This window comes from Harmonia axyridis, chromosome 2 (assembly GCF_914767665.1).
Source record: "Harmonia axyridis chromosome 2, icHarAxyr1.1, whole genome shotgun sequence".
Lineage (NCBI taxonomy): Eukaryota > Metazoa > Arthropoda > Insecta > Coleoptera > Coccinellidae > Harmonia > Harmonia axyridis.
The window spans coordinates 38592869-38614684 of NC_059502.1; the positions used below are offsets into that span (position 1 = coordinate 38592869).

The following is a 21816-nucleotide window of genomic DNA, read 5'->3' on the forward strand; positions in this document are numbered from 1 at the left end:
ATAAACTTTTTTTTTTCGTCCGTGTGAGGGGAAAATCCTTTATGGGCGCCGAGAGGGTCCGCACTCTCGGTAGTGTAAGTCTCCAAGATCTTGTTTGAATACTCACTAAAAACCCCTCACACAATCCATGTAGGAGATCTTCATCCTGCCCTTGTAGCGTCTCTCAACAAAAGAAATGAGCTGCAAGTGGCTTCTAGAGTTCATGCCAATAAACATCCCCGACTTTTGCCTATACGCGTAGGAATTCTTCTCGCCGTCGGCTTCTCACTCCTCGCTAAGAGGAACATTCACTCAATCCCAGATATTTAAAATATCAGAAGGGTAGAGCTCGGTCGTGTCTGGTCCTTGTGGCCCCCTGGTTCTCGTCGAACTTCTGGTCCTCTTACACGCGATCCTTGGACCTGTCCTTTGCTTCCTAGGAATTTTCTCACCGTCCTTCCAATACCTAAAAGAACAGCTTTTTGAATTATATTACATATATACTCACTGAGTCCTAGTTGCTTGATATTTCTCTTGAGATTTTTGGGTACTATTCCTGTTGTTGAGATGATAATTCGAATAGTTCTCGTTGATATCATTCCCCACTGGCGCTTTATCTGAAATTCGAGGTCCCTATATTTTGAAATTTTTTCGACCTCTTTTTGACGCATGTTGTTGTTATTAGGTATTGCTACGTCGATGAGTATTGCTGGCTTTTGATGTTTATGAACAAGCAGTATATCTGGCCTGTTGTGAGGGACTGTTTTATCAGTCAAAACTGTACGATCCCAGTACAGATTATAGCGTTCGTTTTCCAGGATGGTTTCCGGTCGGTACTTGTAGTATGGCACTTTTTCAGAATGAATTAGTGTCAATTTGGTTGCCATTTCTTGTTGAAGTATCTTTCCTACTGCTTCGTGTCTCTCATTATATTCATTTCCTGCAAACATTTGACATCCTTCCGTGTTAACTGAAGCCAAACTGCGATTCTGGAGATTCATTATTATGTTCTAACCACCACTCCAATCGGTTTTTAATAAGCCTCTCAAAGGTTTTTAAGACACATTAGCTCAATGAGATAGGTCTATGAGAGCTGGCGTGTGTTTTAGGTTTCAACATTGGAACTATAATATAGTTCCTTCATTCTTTCGGAATCTCTCCTGTAGACCAGATATAATTGAAAATATTCAAAAGACATGTTTTAGAATCATCGGGTAAATTGAACAGCATGATATATTGGACATTGTTGAATCCCGGGGAAGTGTTAGCACCATGTTTAAGGTCTTTTTCTAACTCAGACATGTGGAAAGGGCAATCGAAGAAATCATTTTCGTCGTAGGCGTTCAATGGTTTTTCTAATCTATATTAGGAATTTAGGGTCAATTCATTTGTACATTTGCTTATTTCGATTGAATGTTCGGGTTCCGGTGATATATTTTTAAAATTTTTTATGTTTTTCCATACGCTAGAGATAGACGAAGTGGAGTTGAATGAGCTACAAAGTTTTCTTCATGATTTGCGTTTACTTCCTCTTATGGTGCGTCGAACAATAGCCTCCATCCTTTTGAAAATAAGGTAATTTCAGGTGGTTTCAAATCTATATATATATGGAATGCTTTCTTTTTATTTTTGATTGCATCTTCACAAGCATCGTTCTACCAGATGTTTGACTTATTTTTCTTTTGCTTGTATGAATTCCCAGCAATAGGGATACTGGAATCGCAAGCATCCATTAAGATATTCTTAAATTCGTTATAGGAAATGTTTTGGTTCATTCCCTTCATCGCATTTGTCAATTCCATTTGTCATTATGAGTTTGACGCCATAGTTAAGTCTACGACAGATTTTTTCTGATTTTGCGGCTGGATTCTCGTACAACTGCCATCATTTGAAAGGAAAATATCCTGACCCTCAATCGCCTGTAAGATTTGGGAACCTGAATAGGTATCTGTTTCTGACCCCCATGCACTGTGAAGGATGTTAAGATCTCCCGCCAATAGAAACTTTCCTTTTATATTCTTGAAAAATTTTTCCCAGTCATCACAAAAAATTCATTTCCTGGGGGTAAATAAGTAGAAAACAAGGAAATTTCGCCACATGCTTCGGTGTGTATTTTGACTCCAACTAGTTCGAGATTTTTAAAGCAGGGAGTAACACATTAAAGGATATAGATTTCCGAAGTTATATTAAAACTAAAACTCCACCTCCACGGCTGAACTTTCTATCTTTTCTGAAAATATTGTATCCGTTAAAAATAATATCAATATTTGGCTTTAACCAGGTTCCAGATACAAGGGATATATTGATGTCGTTTTCTTCCAGAAATTTTTCGAAAGATCCTTTGTTAGATAAAACTGATCTAGAATTCCACTGTAAAATTCGGTATATCTTCATAGTTACTTAAATGAGTTGTAATACTGGATTTAATCCTCTGTTGAAGAGTGATATCATCATCTAAATATTCAAAACTACTTAGATCCTTAAGACATTCAAAAATTATCTGAGACATAATATTGGTTATTTTTGTGCATGAATCGGTACGAGAGGAGTTTCCCGTCCGCTTATAGCTCAGACAAACCCCGTTTTCAGATTGAAATTATTCCCTTATGTTTACTTCTAGTTTCGAGTTCAGAAGGTGTAAGAGATGAGAGTCTTCGTTTCCTATGAAGCCTTTCATCGGCAATATTTTTGTTATTATTTATGTGTTTTGAGGTGAACGAAGTATTTTCTGAGCCAGAAGTTGTGATTACCTTAGCTAAATTATTATCCAGCTTTTCAATAGCTTTCTTGTAAGAAATGTTTTCTTCTGCCATTTCAACCTTTATTTTTCGTTGTTTTTCGAAAGTAGGGCAACTAGTCCTAACATTTGATAGATGTTGTCCCTGACAATGAACACACATTATCGTATTTGAGTTACATTTCTCTATTGAGTGGGATTGGGCGCATTCAAGACATATTAGGGAGCTTTTGCATAGTGATTCCACATGACCATATCTCAAACAATTTTTACATTGCTTTACTTTTCGAATAAAATGATTTACTTTCCAAATGCAACCAAATAAACCTACACTCGGTGGTAGAGACCTTTAAAAGTGAGCAAAACAGAAGAAGTAGGAACATAACGAAAACTGTTACCATTATTGGTAACCCTTCTATTAAGTCTACGAACTTCAACTATTTTGGAAATTTGTCCCTTAACTGGGGTAATCGCTGATTTACTTTCTTCCTCTGTGATGTCTAAATCTATTGAGCGTATTACGCCCATTCTTAGTATTAAAAACAAGGGGATATAGGCATCAATACTGGTTTTCAATATGAACTCCGCCGAAAGAAGCGAGTTTGCACTTCTATAAGTCCTTAATTTGAATACTACTCTATTCCGTCCAGAATTTTTAATATTTATAATATTTTCAGAAATGAATTTGTCATTTCTGAAGATTAATTTGCTCACATGTAAATGTGAAAGACCTCTCAGATTTTTATCAATTGATTCCAGATAAACCTTGAATGGACCCGAATCGGATATATCATATCTCAAGGACGAATCACGGTTTTTATTGATGTGAGTAATCGGAATCGATGAAAGATTAGAAGAATTTCCCGCAGTAACTGACAAAATTTCTGTTTTGTTTCGTTTAGTATTAGATATATCCCCATCATGCAACGAACTCACCGAATGAATAATGATATTAGGATTCGAACTAGGAAGTGGACTAGTGTCCATTTCGATATCTATATTAAACAAAACTCCGTGAGCCTCTCCAATAATGGCTGAAAAGGAACCCCCCGGGTCAGGGGGTCGTACAAAGACATGATTTATTTCTTATATTCACTAACTAACCAATTAAATTTACTATTTCAATATATAAGTTTCGATATCAAATATCAGTTGTTTATAAACACCGTATAAACGCAATCAAAACACCTGTGTCCGATTCTCTCTAGAGAGTTCTGATTCATGATTTCTTTAATATTTTTGTTTCGGAGTGTTCTTCTTATTTCTCAAACAGACTGCCCTACAGCCAGTAATGCCCCTGATTGAAGAAGTCTAAATATGGGCTCAGCCTAGAAGACTATGCACACAATCTCGGTGGTTTGGTAACTGATTTTGTTCACAGATCCTGGGTCCTGGGACATCAGGACTCTTGGAGATCCAATCCCAGGTCTGGTCTACTGGGAATCAATTTTTCAATTAAAGGTGGTTTTTTAATTCATCTCTGGCACTGTAATCTATAGACGGTGGAATAACGGGAATGGGGAAGGCATCAAGTAACAGAGGTCAAAACACATAGGGAGTTTAAATCGAGGCTGCTCAAACATAACTAAGGCATCATGCCACTACCAGAAAGAAAATCTATTAGCAAATCCAGCACATCCGGTTTTTCAGAAAATATAATATCAAATATATTAAGGGGCAGAGAGGAACCGCATCAGAAACGTGCAACTGCACTTTCTTCTGTACTTCTGTTCAAGTTAACAGTACAACCAAAAAACACGTGCATTATATTTCCTACCTCTCCGCAACTGCACAAATCTGAATATTTAAGTCGACTTCGCGTACAGGCTCTAAAGCCTCTGCGATTAATGTTTATGATACAATAAACTACATCATTATTATAATTCCACAGAGGTGGAATGGCGTAAGGCAATGACCGGTTCTCAGACGCAAGATAACCGTGAAATAACGTCGCAGCCGATTCATTTTTGTAAACCAGGAGTTTGTTGTAAACGAACTGCGTTTGATGTAGTCGGCATAAATGCGCCCTTTTAGAGCGCAGATATTATAGAACTGATCGATCCAGCTGTTCTTGAGTTGTCTGGAGAAGCGTGGTCACAATTCTCTAGGTCCTGCAGGAATGTTAGCAGGACTATTTAGATATCTGCCCTGATTCGCCAGCAAATCAGCAATATCGTTACCATGAATGTAAGAGTGACTAGGCACCCAAAGGCATCTAACCACAATCCCAGCAGTTCTTATGGCAATAAAGTCCGTATTGGAATCAAAGCGACCAGTTTTGAGGGACTCCAGTACGCTAAGGGAGTCAGACACAATGAGTGCTCTTGCAATATTGTATTTTAGCACTATTTCAACTGCACTACCCAATGCGTACATTTTCACGGTATAAATGAACCAATGGTCTGGGAGACATGCTGAAATCCTCACTGATGATAGATCAGGGCAAAATACACCGTATCTCACAGAATCTGGAAATCTTAATAGCGAGGCATCAGTAAAGAGCAAACGATGTTGGAAAAACTTTTTTGATACTAGAGCCAAGAAACTCTGAGGGTTTAGGATTGAGTGCTTAGGTAAGCCCGAGATCAGAACGTGGACTCTATTGAGTCTGTCTTGAAGCAGAGTTCCATAAAAAGGTATGTAACGTATAGTTTTTATCAGATGTTTGCTAATGGAGAGATCTGTAAACGCTTGTAGGTAAGGAGGGATGGTAGTACGCACCTAAAGGTGGTCCAAATCTTCATGCTGGCCGATAATCTTGAGAACTGGGTTATTCTCTATTCTAACAAACTCAGACACATATTCAAATGCTAGCCACCTGCGTCTGCATGAGAGTGGTTGCTGCGCAGCTTCATAGAGAAATGCGTAAGTAGAAGTGGACCTCAGTAGGGACATTGCCGCTCGCAACAGGGCGTACTGTGATCTATCGAGACGTTCCAGATTTGATTTGGAACATCTCCCATAGGGAAAACTAGCATAATCCAAGTGATGCAGCGCCAGCACTTAATAAATTCTAATGAGAACAAAAGGGTGGCTGCTTCTTTTCGTCTTGATGACGTTGAGTGCTCGGGAGGTTTTCGCACACGTCTGATCGATTGCTCTCAAGTTGGACTACGAACTGTAGATTTCCAGGGAATAATCTGACGGCAACAAGTTAGATCAGGGAGGCTATAGGGAATCCTGAATTTGGCAAATACAATCGCAGACGACTTGTCTGGGGAAAGGGACAGATCCCTGCAAGACATCCAGGTGTCTACTCTGTCCAAGTCAGATGTGAGTTGGTCGACCATCTCCTGCAAATCAGTGCCGCTGATGAGCAGTCCTAAGCCACAAGAGAAGGTCGCAGGGCTTAGTATGGACCCCTCCGATGGGTGGGTGATATACATAGTTCTGTTCGTCAAAAGCTGGATAGTAAGTCGAATCAGAGAAGGAGGGATAAACGCCATCTCCAGATTACTGAAAAGTAAGGGAAGGACATGATTATATGCACCCCTTATATCAAGAAACACAGCCATGACTTTTTCAACACGAGAAAATGCCCCATATACAAACCCGGCGAGAAAGGCGAAGCAGTTATTGACCGATCGACCTCTTCGAAACGCAAATAGTGGACGGTCAGGGACTATTTGGAACTCAATGAGTTGCTCAACACGGTTTTTCACCAGCGTTTCAAGAATTTTATTGACTTATAGTGTGAGGGCGGTAAGCCTGTTGCAACTAGGAATATCAGGAGACTTGCCATTCTTCAAAAAAGAAAGTATAAGAGTTTCCTTACACTCATCAGGTACCCTTCCAGAACGCAAGATTTGATTGAATGCATGGAGCAGATGGAGTTTGACAGATGTTGGGGCACGAGTGAACAGCTGGTACGATAAGACATCCAAACCTGGGCTGAATCTCGCCTATTTGTCAAAGCTAAAAGGAGTTCATTTAGGGTGAATGGGTCACAGGGGTCGTTGACAGCCGAAGGTGTAATGGTGTAAGGGTCTGACTTGACTTAATTTTTCAATATCGAGAGCTTACAATCTTTGGATGGAGAGGTTGTGGAGGGTGGGGATGTTACACCTGAAAAATTTTTGACAACTCTCCACATTCTCTGGGTTGTTATAAAGTCTATGCTATTACAAGAGGACCTAAAGGAGGTTCTCTTTTTGTCTCTCATGAGTCTCCTGCACTGCGCTCTGGCCAGCTTTTCTGCTACAAAGTTAGTATATGTAGTAAATAAAACGGCTGATATTTGGAAATGAATGATGAAAAGAAAAAGAAGTACAATTTCCAATAGAGTAATAATATCATACGATATTAATAATTTTTTTGGTTAATGTATCAGCAAAATGCCATTAACATAACCATTATCAGACATAAGATTTCCACGCTATTGCGTATGAATCATAAGCGAAAGTAACCCAAGGAGATGCATGTCATCGAAGGAGAATAGCGATATACCGGTTTCACCCTTATTAGGGATCATCAGTACCGCATAACTCTACCCAAAATGACAAACAAACGAAATTGCAGGCACCTTATTGAACGCTGGCAGACGCTACTCAGTATGAATTACTGCGGTGCGCCATCCAGCGGACAAAAATCTAACTACTTCCTCCACGGATACCTCAAAAAAGCAGGTTCCCACGTCAACTAGGAAAATCCTCCGTTTTTCAGCCTAAGCGACAATCATCGTGAAATATACTAAATAAAACGGCTGATATTTGGGAATGAATGATTAATATCGTATGATTATAACTCAATTGGAAATTGTACTTCTTTTTCGTTTCATCATTCATTTCCAAATATCAGCCGTTTTATTTATTATATTTCACGATGAATGTCGCTTAGGCTGAAAAACGGAGGATTTTCCTAGTTGACGTGGGAATCTGCTTTTTTGAGGTATCCGTGGAGGAAGTAGTTAGGTTTTTGTCCGCTAGATGGCGCACCGCAGTAATTCATACTGAGTAGCGTCTGCGAGCGTTCAATAAGGTGACTGCAATTTCGTTTGTTTGTCATCTTGGGTAGAGTTATGCGGTGTTGATGATCCCTAATAAGGGTGAAATCGGTATATCGCTATTCTCCCTCGATGACATGCATTCTCCTTGGGTTACTTTCGATTCCTACGCAATAGCGTGGAAATCTTCTGTCTGACAATAGTTATGTTGATGGCATTTTACTGATACATTAACCAGATAGATGATTAATATCGTATGATATTATTACTCTATTGGAAATTGTACCTCTTTTTTTTTAGTATATGTAGGTTCAGAGCGATAATTTCTGAATTTTTCTCTTTTTTCTTCAACAGCTCAGCGACCTCATCGTCCCACCAGTGAACTTTGAAGTTGCCTGATACTGGAGGTTTATATTTTGGAATGTACCTATCGGCTGCATGAGAAATCAAGCTGACGATCTTTACTTAATCAGCGTGAATCATTTCCTCCTTGGAGAACTCGTCACTGAGATAAGAGGCATAACCCGTCCAATCTGCTCTCTCCATGTTACATTTCCTGGTGGAAAACAATTTTTTTGTGAAGAAGATCTTCCTAGCTGTATCAATATAGGGAAAAGGTCACTCATAGTACAATCAGGAGAAACAGTCCACAGTGATGTTAGGGCAGTATTTGGCGCACAGAATGCTATATCTGGGGCACTTATATTAGCGCCTGGAGGGGTTAATTGAGTGGGGGAGCCATCATTCAAAACCACCAGATCCTCCGATTGCAAAAACGTTTCCAACACCACACCATTATGGTTTCTGATTCCTGAACCCCCATAGAGGGTTTTGTGCATTTGGATCTCCTATAACCAGGAACTGAGACGAAAAGTGTTGCGATAAAGCCCTGAAGTAAGAGCCTGCTAGTTTTAAATCTGAGGGAGAATACATACAGAAGAGTCGGTGAGACTCTCAGACAACATCTGAACTCTACCCAGGAAACCAAGATTACCCAGCGGGACCAGTTTATAGGGAAGGCTGCATCTGATTGCAGCAGCTATTCCACCATATCCATCATCTCTTTCCTGTCTGACAAGAGAGTAGCCACGCGCAACTTTAGTTTTAGTGGGATTTCAATGTTTATTTACATCTCAACTATTCTTTTGTTATCTATGTAAAACATTTTTTTGGTGAATAAACTTATTATTATTATTATTATCGACTTTTGCCTATACGCGTAGGATTTTTCCTCGCCGTCGGCTTCTCACTCCTCGCTAAGAGGAACATTCACTCAATCCCAGATATTTAAAATATCAGAAGGGCTGAGCTCGGTCGTGTCCGGTCCTTGTGGTCCCCCTGGTTCTCGTCGAACTTCTGGTCCTCTTACACGCGATCCTTGGACCTGTTCTTCGCTTCCTAGGAATTTTCTCACCGTCCTTGCAGTACCTAAAAGAACAGCTTTTTGCATTATATTACATATATACTCACTGAGTCCTAGTTGCTTGATATTTCTCTTGAGATTTTTGGGTACTATTCCTGTTGTTGAGATGATAATTGGAATAGTTCTCGTTGATATCATTCCCCACTGGCGCTTTATCTGAAATTCGAGGTCCCTATATTTTGAAATTTTTTCGACCTCTTTTTGACGCATGTTGTTGTTATTAGGTATTGCTACGTCGATGAGTATTGCTGCCTTTTGTTGTTTATCAACTAGCAATATATCTGGCCTGTTGTGAGGGACTGTTTTATCAGTCAAAACTGTACGATCCCAGTACAGTTTATAGCGTTCGTTTTCCAGGATGGTTTCCGGTCGGTACTTGTAGTATGGCACTTTTTCAGAATTAATTAGTGTTAATTTAGTTGCCATTTCTTGGTGTAGTATCTTTCCTACTGCATCGTGTCTCTCTTTATATTCATTTCCTGCAAACATTTGACATCCTCCCGTGATATGTTGGATTGTCTCGTTCGTTGGACAACCATAACGGCATCGATCGTCAGTAATAGTTCGATCCTTTATGATATGTTTGCAGTAATTTTTTGTTGAGATCACTTGATCTTGGATGGCTAAAAGAAATCCTTCCGTTTCTGGATACATCGCACCTGATGTGAGCCAATAGTTCGACGCTTCAATGTCGACATGATCCTGGTTCACCTCGTTGAAATGTCGTCCATGTAGGGGCTTTTCTCTCCATCTTTGCAGTTTTTCTTGGATTGTCTGGTGGTTGTATGACAATTGCTCCTTGTGCAGTTGCAAAGGTGTTGATTCGTCTGCTTCACACAGTACTTTGTAGATCTCTGACGTGCCTGATTTGTCTTTGAAGTATGTTCGTAGGCATTCAATTTGACCATGGGCAAGTTCCATGATGTCTAGCAGACCTCTGCCTCCTTTATTCCTCGGCAGTGTCGTCCTCTCAATGCTACTTTTCGGATGGTGCTTGTGTGCTTTCGTCATCAAGGTTCTCATTTTGCGTTGCAGGTTTTCCATATCTGTTTTGGTCCATGGAATGATACCGAAAGAGTATGTAAGAATTGAACATGCATATGTATTGATAGCTCTCGTCATGTTCTTGCTGTTGAGGTTTGTTTTCAAAATTTTGTTGATTCTCCTAATGAACTCAGTTGTTAAGTCTTCCTTCATTCTTTGATGGTTTATTCGTCGGTTTTGTTTCATTCCTAGGTATTTATAAAGATCGTCCGATTTCATTGCTTCTATCTCCTGTCCATTGGAGAGAGCTATCGGTTCATCTTGGATTTTTCCACGCACTACGCTATTAGTACGACACTTGTCTAATCCGAATTTCATCCCCACGTCTTCCGAAAAATTTTCCACCAGTTTGACCATAATTTGCAAGTGGTTTTTGTTGCCTGTTATAAGTTTGAGGTCATCCATGTATAGCAAATGATTGAGTGCAATATTATTTCTGTTTCCTTTCACATTGTCAGCCACCCATGTGGAATAGAGTCGAAGGCCTTCTTATAGTCAAAATATGTCATAAAAAGATTTCTGTGTTTTTTGAAGGCTTGGTTGCATATGATGGAATCTATTATCAGCAGTTCTTTCGATCCTAGTGCATTCTTGGAACATCCTTTCTGCTGTGCTGTCATTATATTATTTGTCTCGCAATGTTTGTAGATACGAGATGCTATACATGATGTGATGATTTTATATATTGTTGGTAAACATGTAATTGGTCTGTATTTTGATGGATCCGCTGTGTGTTGCATATCCTTCGGTAAGAGGTAAGTGGTCCCTGTTGTTAAAAATTTGGGCATTTCCGTTGGATTACTTATAACATCATTTATGGTTTCAACTAGCCTGCCGTGTATACACCAAAATTTTTTCAACCAAAAGTTGTGGATTCCATCTGGGCCGGGTGATTTCCAATTGTGTGTGTTTCTCAATACTTCATGAAATTCTTCTATAGAAACTGCGTTATGCGGCATTTGTTCCATTGTCTCATAGGATTTCTCTTCATTTCTTATCCAATCAGCTTGGGAGTTGTAGGGGGTTGGTGTAGCCAGTTGATCTGTCCAAAAATTCTCAATATCCTCGACGGTTGGATAACTTCCTGGTGTTGCTGACATATTATTGTTTAACATTCTATAGAATTTTCTTTCGGAATTTTCAAAAATCATATTATCCTGTTTTCTTCTATAGCTCTCATTGTATCTTCTGAGTCTTTCGGAGTACACACTAAGTTTTTGTTTCAGTGTGTCTAAAATTTGTTGAGCATTTTCATTGTTTGGATCATACGTTGTATGTTGCCGGTGACGATCCATTATTATATTCACCATTTTTTGTAATCTTCTAGACGGCGAACCTTTTGCAAATTGGGTGAGCCTCCCAATTTTTTGGCGGATGCTATGAACTTTGTCTCCTAGCCTTTTTTTGCCAATGTGGTTTATTTTGTTGTTTTTCTCTGGCTGGTTGCTGACTTTTAGGTTTTGGCTTCACACCTAGCACTGTTGCTATTGAAAACTTATTATTATTATTATTATTATTATTATTTAAGTTGGTATTGAGATAGGTTTCATTCAACAAAATAATATCTGGATTATGATACTTTAGTATCTTTGAGTCGACCAGGTTGCATAAGTGAGTGAATGTTCCAATGTTATATCTTAAGATGAGCCATATTTTAACGCAAGAACACATAAAATTTTTTGTTCTTAATCAATTAACTAGTTATTATCATTTTTAGTACCGTTATTATTTTTTTTTTCATAATTATTTTTATATAATATATATATATATATATATATATATATATATATATATATATATATATATATATATATATATATATATATATATATATATATAATTGTTTCTGTGATAATGAGCTTTTGTGGAGGGGTTTGATGACAAACAATTTGTGTTCATAGGAGTAAGAGAGGAGGGCCTGAGAATGTGCATCCTTGTCATATCCAACCGATTTTCCTTTCCTTCTAAGGGGATTCTTATTCTGAGTTTGTATGAGCTGGCTTTTGCGTGTTGATGTAGAGAATGAAGCAGATAATAGATTGTGTGGTAACCGATATTGAGGAAAAGGGAATTCCGAGGGGAGTCGGTCAGTTTGTTTTCTGGTGGCTTGATTTGCTTCATATAGAGAAAGATTATGAAATGCCATCAATTTTCTCATCCTTACCTGTCTAAGGTATTCGGAACAAAGCCTATCATATGCAGGGTGAGGGCCTTTGCTGGAAGTACACTTGGGAGAAATTGTACAGGGTGGGCAAATAAGCGAGGTAAGCGGCTATATCTCAAGATCCACTCATCGTACCACTACAGTGTACAAGAAAACTCACTGGAAATTGTTTTGAAGTTCATACCTCTACCTCTAGGGGGCGTAATAGCTATCCTCAAGTAGAAAAATGATTTTCCTCGAAAATGTTTCATATTAAGTTGAGAAAAAATATCATCACCTTGGAGAATTCTCTATCTTTTTGAATTGTCACTTTCGAATTTACGACATCAAATAAGGGTGGGGGAAAAGGGAAAAAACTGACTGATTGAAACGCCTGTACCTTCAGTTGAGCTTAACATTTTTGAGCAAATTAGATCTCGTCTGAGAGATAATATCTTGTTGATTGAGGACAAAATATACTCATGATGAATTTGTTTTTGCTGCTCTCGATAGGGGGCGCTAAGTCAGAAGTTCATTGTTTTGTTCATTTTATTCCGAAATTTAAAATGTAATGATAGGATTCTCTTAACAGAAACAGAAGTTCCATCAAATTTGCATAAAAAAACCTGAAGGTCGCAAAGCGATAGCTTCAGGCGTTCTGGATATTAGCTTGTGCCATACAATCAGGGTGAAAAATTTTTTTCACACATGGGTACACTTAACGTGGACACACACTTTTTTCCGCATGAATTCCTGGATGTTTAGTATCATTGAGAAGATACCGGTGAGATTATTTTCACAGTAAAGAATCATCAAAAAATATTATTTTAAACCAAGAATACCTCAATCATGTAACACTTTTAAAGTATGGTAAGGTGTTTACCTTGAAACTATAGAAATACTTACACAATATAAATAAAGCTTACACAGAAATATACATTTGGCAGATGTTGATAAATTTTTCCATTACTCTCACAGTTTGAAAACAATACAATAAATTTCCTTTCTTAATTAACTGTTAGTATTACAGTATTGAGTTGAATTATAAAAGCATCACATTACCTTTTTGCTAGACTTCAAATTCGGAAATTAATTATAAAGCGTTTTGCAATCGTTCATGTAGAGATCTTGAAATATCGAGTATTTGGCTCTCTATATAGTAACTACTATATTTCGATTTTTGTTGAATATTTTAATTTTGATTTAATTAATAAGCTAAATCTGCCGCCCCTCAAAATTTGACACCCTATAGGCTTCAGTCTAATTTTAGTCACTTTTAAAATGGTTATTCAATTACAACTTTACGAAAGGTTCACTGACATTAACATTGCAAAAAAATAGATAGTAAGAATATACTGTCGCAATATAATAGTAATTTACGTCCGGAAAATAGGGTTTTTTTGGACGAATAGACTCGCTTACGCTCGTCCTGGAAGTCTGTGAGTCCAAAAAAACCATTTTCAGGCGTGTTGCGTACAATATTTTTTCGGCAACCATGTGATATAACACTATCGCTGCTGCTTTCCATATTTTATTGCGATTGCGATAAAAAAACTTGCAAATTTTTGACAACTAATTTCATATGAACTGTCAGCCGTTATCTCGGATGCTATGGATTCTATGATTCTTTTCCGGACTAGTCCGGGAAGTACGTACTTTCCGGACTAGGCCGGGAAATGCTACTTTCTCACAGAAAAAGCGTTGCCGAAAAAATATAGTATTTGAATATGTTGATTAATCAACATTAATAACAATTATCGAAATATCGCAAAAGTATTAGTATGAACAACACTTGAACGAAAACAACACAGTCAACAACTGAAGCCAACAACCAACATAACACAAATGAGCGGCTCGTATGCTCGACAAGTGATCTTTTTGACGTACGCGTTTCAAAAATGAGTGGTACACGTGCGAGCGGTTTTCCAAAATGGTATTCTTGACAACCGTTCGTTCCATTGAACGTACACGTCCAAAAACGTCTACTCGCAAAAGCCGCAAGACCTAAAATGGCAATAAATTAAAATTCAGTTCATATCGAATTTTTACTCAAATGAATAGAATATAATGACAGACCATAGAATATAAAATATTATTGTTCTATACTCAAAGTTCACGACAAGAGCGTAGAAATAGGAGGATACTGGGGGTTATTACACGGTGTTATTAAATTGGAGATACAGATGAAAATGACAGATTTCCGGATCATTTTAAGAAAAAAAGTCCTATAACATGAGTCCCCAATCATTTTGTTTTGAGATACATGTGTTAAAGTTTAAGTTTTTTTCTCGTATAACCTTCCCTTCACAAGATATTCAATATGAATTGGCCATAGATATTCCAGTTTAAAGTTTTCACCATGTGATATGCTAATTTTGAATGCAAATCTACAGGGTGATATATTTTCTGGAAAGATGCCTGCTTCCTTCCTCCAAAACTATATTTTGGTGAATGGCTGTTAGTTTAGAAAAATGTAGAAAAAAAACTCTGGTCCAGTACTACACTTTTTGGTTTGTTATAGTTTTGTCGGATCTGCTATCGATTTCGAGAAAAAATCTCTAGTAATCCTCAGGAAAATCCAAATTATTATAAAGATCCAGCTAGTAAGCTCTAATGAATACATTAATCTTAAGTTTTGGTATTTATTTACCTAATCTGTAACGAAGATTAATAAATATTTGATAAACTGTACGACACACTAGAAACAACCTGAATATTGAAATTAAAGCGTTTGTGGGCTCATATTCATGAAACTTTTTTTTCTCAAAATTATCCAAGTAATTTCTCATTTTCCTTCGTCACTCTTATTTGAGAACACCCAGTATAATGTAAGAACAACCGAATTAGTAACAACAAAAATTATTTCGAGTAATTTGGTTCAAACTTCATTATCAAACTTCTTTTTCTAACATTACAGATATGACTAAAAGTTATCGTCGAAAATTTTTTTTTCGATTATCCCTCCCCAAAAAAAAAAAAAAGATCTACGCCCTTGGTTCACAAGAGTCGACAATTGAGAGAAATGTCAAATGTAAACGATATATGCACCATCTGAAACAGACCGCGATCTCAGGGGAAAAAGAGCTAGTGAAATATAGAAAAATATACAGGGTGTTCCATTTGAAAAAATGAAGTTTCAATCAATATGTTGCCCACTCTGTATATATTTCATTTTTTGAATTCATTCTATTTATAGAATGAATTCAAAAAATATATTATATTCATTTGTTGAATATAAAGTGTTGTTTTCTTCGATTGGTCCAGTATTTCGAGTTTCATTATATCGAGTCAATTTCTTTATTTGTTTCCAATAATCACTTCCTCTACTATCATTTATTTCATCGCAAACTGCCATCCACTTATGCTCTTTATATTGTTGTATCAGGGTCTGGATATTTTTGTTAAAGTAATTGATCTCCTTTTTGACTTCAGTACTGGGGCTTCTTAGATAATCTCTATGCATTTTCCTCTTTTTCTTTATTAGTTTGATGATGTATGGTGGTAATTCATGTACATAATATTTGGTTCGGAGGTCAGGGCTGTTTTCATGCACTAGAGATGTCAGAATAGAGCTGAATTGGAAAATTTTTTGCTGTGTTATAGGTTCTTTTAAAACTCCATTGACGTAAGTTACTAAATCGTCATTCAGTTTTTCCATGTTACATTTCCTTATGTTCTTTCTTGCTGGGTACTCCTGAAGGATTGGTTTGTTCAAATCAATATAAATTTCGATGGCATCATGTTCAGTACCGAGATCAGGGTGTGTTATTATTGACTGTATATTATTCTCCATGTTTCTGGTATATATCACACGATCAGGGGTAGTATCTGGATTGTTGGCCATTCTGAATGTTGGAGGTGTATTAGCCATTTCGAATGGAGCTTTCTTTAAAAATTCAGTTATCTGCTTGTCTTTTCTGGGGTTGACATTAAGATCTCCAATTATCATGGAATATTTGTAGAGGCAAACTTTGTTGAAGATGGTTTGTTCGATAGTAGAATTTGGATGGCAATACACCAGAAAAATGTGAAGCTTATCTTCAAGAAAGGGGATTGAAAAGTGAGTTGCTTCGTTCAAAGGGTTGTTCATTTTTGGGGGATTTTCTCTAGTCATCCTTAAACCAGGATGTGTCTGAATTAGACTTCCACCACGAGTATTCTTGTTGACGACTATCCCATTTCTATGTATTATATCCCAGTTTCTATATTTCGTGTTGGTATTTTCTTTTGTTTTTGTTTCAACAAAAAGGGCGCAGTTTATCTCGTGCCTCTCAAGGATATTGTTTATGAGGTGTTTTCTTGGTGTATAGCTGTTGAGGTTGGCGTACATAATCCTAAGTTTCGACATGAACTTGCATGTTTATACCTCCTCCGATGGGTTGTGTGGGTGAAATTGATGAAGGACTTTCCAGATCGAACATTAGAAGATAAAGCCTGTTTCCTGAAAAATGGGCCACTGTATCGATTGAGTATTGGTCAACAAATCTTTTCCTAAGTTTGGCAATTAGTTCTTCCCTGTTTGTATTTTTATTTTTGTTCAATTTGTGTATGTATGTGTCGATTATCATGTCATGTATCGTTATGACTGAATGTAATTTTGTGTTTTTCTTTATTTCTTTATCGATTTCCATAGACTTTTTGTTGAGGGGTTTTATTTGGCTATTGGGTATGCCATCTATCGGTTTCGTTGGTCTACGGGGGCATTTTAGCGACCAAGCTGCGTGATCCTCTGAGCCACATGAAACGCACTTTGGAAGAAGTTGACTGCTACACTTGCTGTAATGATGAGAGCCTTCACATTTGGTGCATTTGATGGGACTGGTGCAATTTTCTCGAGTGTGTGCAAAAGATTGGCAACGGGAGCAAGGTTGTGGGATTGGTGCAGGTGGATTGCTAGGATATACTGGGTAATATCTGTGCTTGTAGAATAACCCTTCATTTAGTAGTCTCTCAGATGATTTTAAGCAGGGTGTTATAATTCGAATCATCAAGGTTGGTTTATTTGTTGCTCTAGCTATAATTCGTTTACAATATCTATGTTCCACCTGAATGCGATGGAGATATTCGCTGATTTCTATTTCTGAAATATCAAATTCAACCGAACCAACCACTACACTGTACGAAGCATAAAATTCTCTGGTTGTTGTGTTGGTTTTATTTTGGGATGGATGTGTTTCTTTAAAATTTTGAATTTTTTCTTCTGCGACAAGTTTATTGAGGGTAACCACTATTAAGTCTTTATTCTGATTGGTTTTAAGTAGAAATCCTTGTTTTGTTGATAGAATAGAATCTTCTGAGTTTGGGTACTCTCCTTCCCATATGTTGGAAAGATCTTTGCGTAATAAGGATTCAGCAGTTTTTATATAAAATAAGTGCTTATATTGTTTATTAGTAATTTCTTTCATTTTCGCGGAATAGTTTCTTTTGTTGATTAGTTTTGTTGATTCAATAATAGTGGCTTGCAGTGTATCTGGAGAGTTATTTTGAACGTGTGTGTGAATAGTGGAATTCCCTTCTGTTGTTTGATAATTTTTTGTGGGCCTCACATGGCTCCGATAATTGATAGGAGGTGACATTATTATGTTAGGAATTTCTTGTACAGGCGGAAATTGTTTTTTGTTGGGATTTAGCTGAGTGGGCGAATTTGGATCTCTATTCCTATTTCTTTTGTGGCGCACTTTTCTCCATTCTCCATTGTCTTCAATCTCCATTTCAGAGTATTCACCATCACTCGAAGAATTCATCATAAACAGAGATTAATATTTTCGTTATTTATCAGCACCGTTTGCGGACCGTCGTATTTGATATCTGATCGCGACAGATGCTCAACATCGAATGACACAAATGTTAATTAATGAAAAATACCAAAAAAGTGAAAAACACGAGGGGGCGTTAAAGTAAAAAATTACCAAATTAAAGTTGGATCCTATGTCCATTTGGTAGCTTCCACTCGCAAAGAATCGTAAAGATACCAACCACTATAAGAATCAAATGATTGGTATTATTTTCGAAAACATAATGAATAGGTACTTACCTTTTTTGAAATATCCAAATCTTGACTTCTTTTCGCTGCTTTTATGTAATTTGAAGTGGTATTAATAAGGTTTTTAACTAAGTTTTAAGACAGGCGAAACATTCGAACAAATTGTTTTTCACTCAAATCATTGAATGAGTCTCCGCGCTGTCTATATTTTCGCCGATCTATTTGTTCAACATCATCCAAAAGATCAATTAATGATAATTGTACTATTTCGTCTTCCATTATATCGAAGAATAAATATGACTTATGAATATATCTCTATGTCATTCAGATTGTCAAACTATGAAAACAAATGCCAAAAAGCGCTGCCAGTAAGCATTCGCACTAAAAACGTGTTCGTTTTCAAGTTCACGAGTCAAGAATACCAAAACGTGTGACATTCGAAAAGTACGTATACGTTTTGAAACATCACTTGTCGAAAATAGGGTCCCTGGCCGGTTGGCTTCTGTTGTTGACTTCATTTTATTTGTTGTTCATCCTAACACTTTTTCACTGTTTTTATGAGAGTCGAAAGCCCGAAACACGTGTCTGTGGTCAGCACTATTCCTTGAGAGATGTCCTTATTCTCTTTTTTTGTTTTTTGAATAATCCTCTCGTTATCCTTTACGCATATGAATATCATGTTGACGGCTTTCTCCGATATTATTGACGGTTCTCTCCCAGGTGCAAATGCAGATATACTCTAAGTTTATATATTTTATATACTTATTAGTTCAAGATTTAGTTCATTGCCACAACATATATTGACGATAGCTCTCTCGCGATCAATTCGCTAGAAATCTACTCCCTTAATATCGTATTTTAAAATAAGTACTCATTTTGTTTCAGATCGAAGGATATGAATTTTGATGGTGAGTAAACTTTTGAATGAAAGTATTCATTAGATGTAAAGGATACATACTCATTTCACGTAAAATGACATTAATAAATAGGTATAGTCTATCCAAAGTCACTTGGAGGAATCCAGAATATTATGATCAGACGAGGGTTGTCCAAAATTACCGAAATTCCTTTGGGGCCAGTGAATTTATTGCCTAAAAATATTTTCTAATAAACCCTGGCATTAAGCGGTTCGCTGTATCCACTTCAAAGGGACATCTATGGCCAAGCGTTTTTATGGACTACTTCAAGTGACTTTGGATATACTATATCAAAATCAAAAATATGGAGGAAACTACAGCACCTACATAATATGTGTGTAAAAAAGTGAACGGTAAAAACTGTAAAAACTATACCATTACTAAAATGGAATCACACACGCTTCAAAAAAGCACTAAAATTGTTACAATTCACTTCAAAATTTTGCACCCACATTCCTCGAAACTAAACCACTTTTGGGTCGTCGAGAAGCCACATTGATGAGCAGAATTGTGTCATCTGGGACTCGGAAAATACAAGAATGATTGTTGAAAAGCCTCTCCATCCTCAAGGAGTCACTTCCGAAAAAAGCTAAAAAATTGAAAGTTTTAGATTAGATTGATATCTCGAATATATCAGTTAGGATTGTTAATAGGGCAAAATTTGATTAGGGGTCTCATTAATGTGGCCGTTCAAAATTTTGTTCTCTTTTTATTATAAAACTGCAACTTCGATCAGAATCGAAAAGTCTATACTTGAATGAGGAATTAAAATTTCAGGTTGAGCCAGAACCATAGAAAATTCAAGAAGAATATCGAAAAAAAATTAACCCAATATACCAATATCAATATTTATATATTATGGGTTAATACCCAAATGTCTCTAATTTTCTTTAGTTTTGGTGATGTGGTAAGCTTGAAATTTTTTTATGTTAATACATAAAATGAAAATCAGAAGCTTACCTCACCACCAAAACTAAAGAAAATTAGAGACACATATACAGGTTTGGAAAATTCACTCGGAACCATGGCATTTACCGTACAAATCTCCAAGTCACTCTGGCTCCAATGAAACAGTAAAAGAATCGAAACATGAGTGCGATGCCATATCAAATAACGCGAACGGCTGCTGGCAGGCGTAGTGGGAATGTGTTGTTCTGGAGTTTTGAAGGTCCGCGAACCGCGATCAGTAAACATTCGCACTCCAAACGTGGTGTGTAGGACGTCAGGTCGTATCGGTTTGTTTTGTTTGTTTATTTTTGTTGTGTATATGCGAGGAATTTATTTGCCACAATAAATGCAACAAATAATTTCCTCAGTGTAAATCGAGCTATTTTTCGCCATAACTGGTTTGAAAATAAAATAAATTCTACATAAAAAAATTGAAAAACAAAAAAACCAAATTCTAAAAACTGCGAGATCGACAAATTTAAATTAAATGTTCAAATTATCCACTATGTTGAGCCAAACAGTAGCCAAATTCATTATAAAGAGATAATCTCATCTCTCTGAGCAGATTCGGCATAGTTGCTATTTTGGCACAAAGTTCGATTACTTTGGACCTTAATTCAACAAGATTTATCGCTCTGCCAATTTCATGCCCATAAACCAAATTTTTTAGATATCCCCAAAAAAAAAAATCATTGGGAGATAAATCTGTTGACCTGGGAGGCCATTTGATCGTGCCATTTGTAGAAATGACAAGGTCAGAAAATGTCGTCCTGAGATATTGTGTGACTGCTCGTGCGTTGTGACTTGGACAGCCATCCTGTTGAAACCAGACAAAATCGAAATCAATTGGTAGCGAAATAATTCTATTTTCTAAAAGCTCCAAATATTTTGCAGCGTTTAGGTTACCGTCGATGATAAATGGCACAATTATGTAATTCCGAAGTATTTCAGTCCAATTATTAAGTTTTTTAGGATACTGGGTACGCACGGGAATACTCAGACGTTTATTCTTTCTAGACCAATATCTTACTACTGATGGGTTATGTTTTCTATTCGAGGAAAACGATGACTCAGCAGTAAATAAGACATTGCTCAAAAATGAACTATTCTCATTTTCTTTTTCCATCATCGTTTCACAAAATTGTATTCGTTTGATATGGTCTTCTGGAAAAATCTCCTGAGTTGTTTTAACCTTATAAGATCGATAACCATTTCTTTTCAAAATATTCCGAACAGTTCAATCAGTAATATCGACTAGTTCGGCAATTCGATTACTCGAACAAGGTTCACTGATTTCAACAGCAGCACACACATCTACCTCTCTATTCTATTCAGACGATTTTCATGTATGGTTTTGGTAGGTCTATCAATTCTGCAATGACTACATTGTTGTAAACATCCATATGTCTCGAATTTTTTGATTATTTTTGAAATCGCGGATCTTGCGTCCTATATTCAAAGGCAACAATGAAAGAATTCATTGTCTCCTGAATTAATTGACCACCAAAATACCATTTTATTAATTGAATTTTTTCTTGTAAACAGAACATAATTGCTTTTCAAATTGATATGATCTAACGCAAAATCACGTGGATTGCGACTGATTCCATCATGCACGCAGGTCGAGAGACTTCAGACCCGACTAACAGATCCCCCCACTACGCTTGCCAGCGGCCGTTCGCGATGGCCAGATTTTTATT

The 21816-nt window shown here is 37.0% G+C and overlaps 2 protein-coding genes across 3 annotated transcripts in view; one reads left to right on the forward strand and one right to left on the reverse strand.

The window, feature by feature from the left end:
- Nucleotides 1-21816, forward strand: part of LOC123672367 — a 161375-nt gene that overhangs the window by 134225 nt on the left and 5334 nt on the right. For both annotated transcript variants that reach the window (XM_045606458.1, XM_045606457.1), the window contains exon 6: nt 19137-19159. In XM_045606458.1, coding sequence (XP_045462414.1) covers nt 19137-19159 — 23 coding nt within the window. The remainder of the gene's footprint in view (nt 1-19136; nt 19160-21816) is intronic.
- On the reverse strand, nt 16164-18676 carry LOC123672365. The gene is made up of 2 exons (XM_045606456.1): nt 18303-18676; nt 16164-18246 (listed from the first exon to the last, which is right to left on the reverse strand). Exon 2 carries the CDS (start codon nt 18013-18015, stop codon nt 16603-16605), a length of 1413 nt encoding a protein of 470 aa, XP_045462412.1. The 5' UTR covers nt 18016-18246; nt 18303-18676; the 3' UTR covers nt 16164-16602.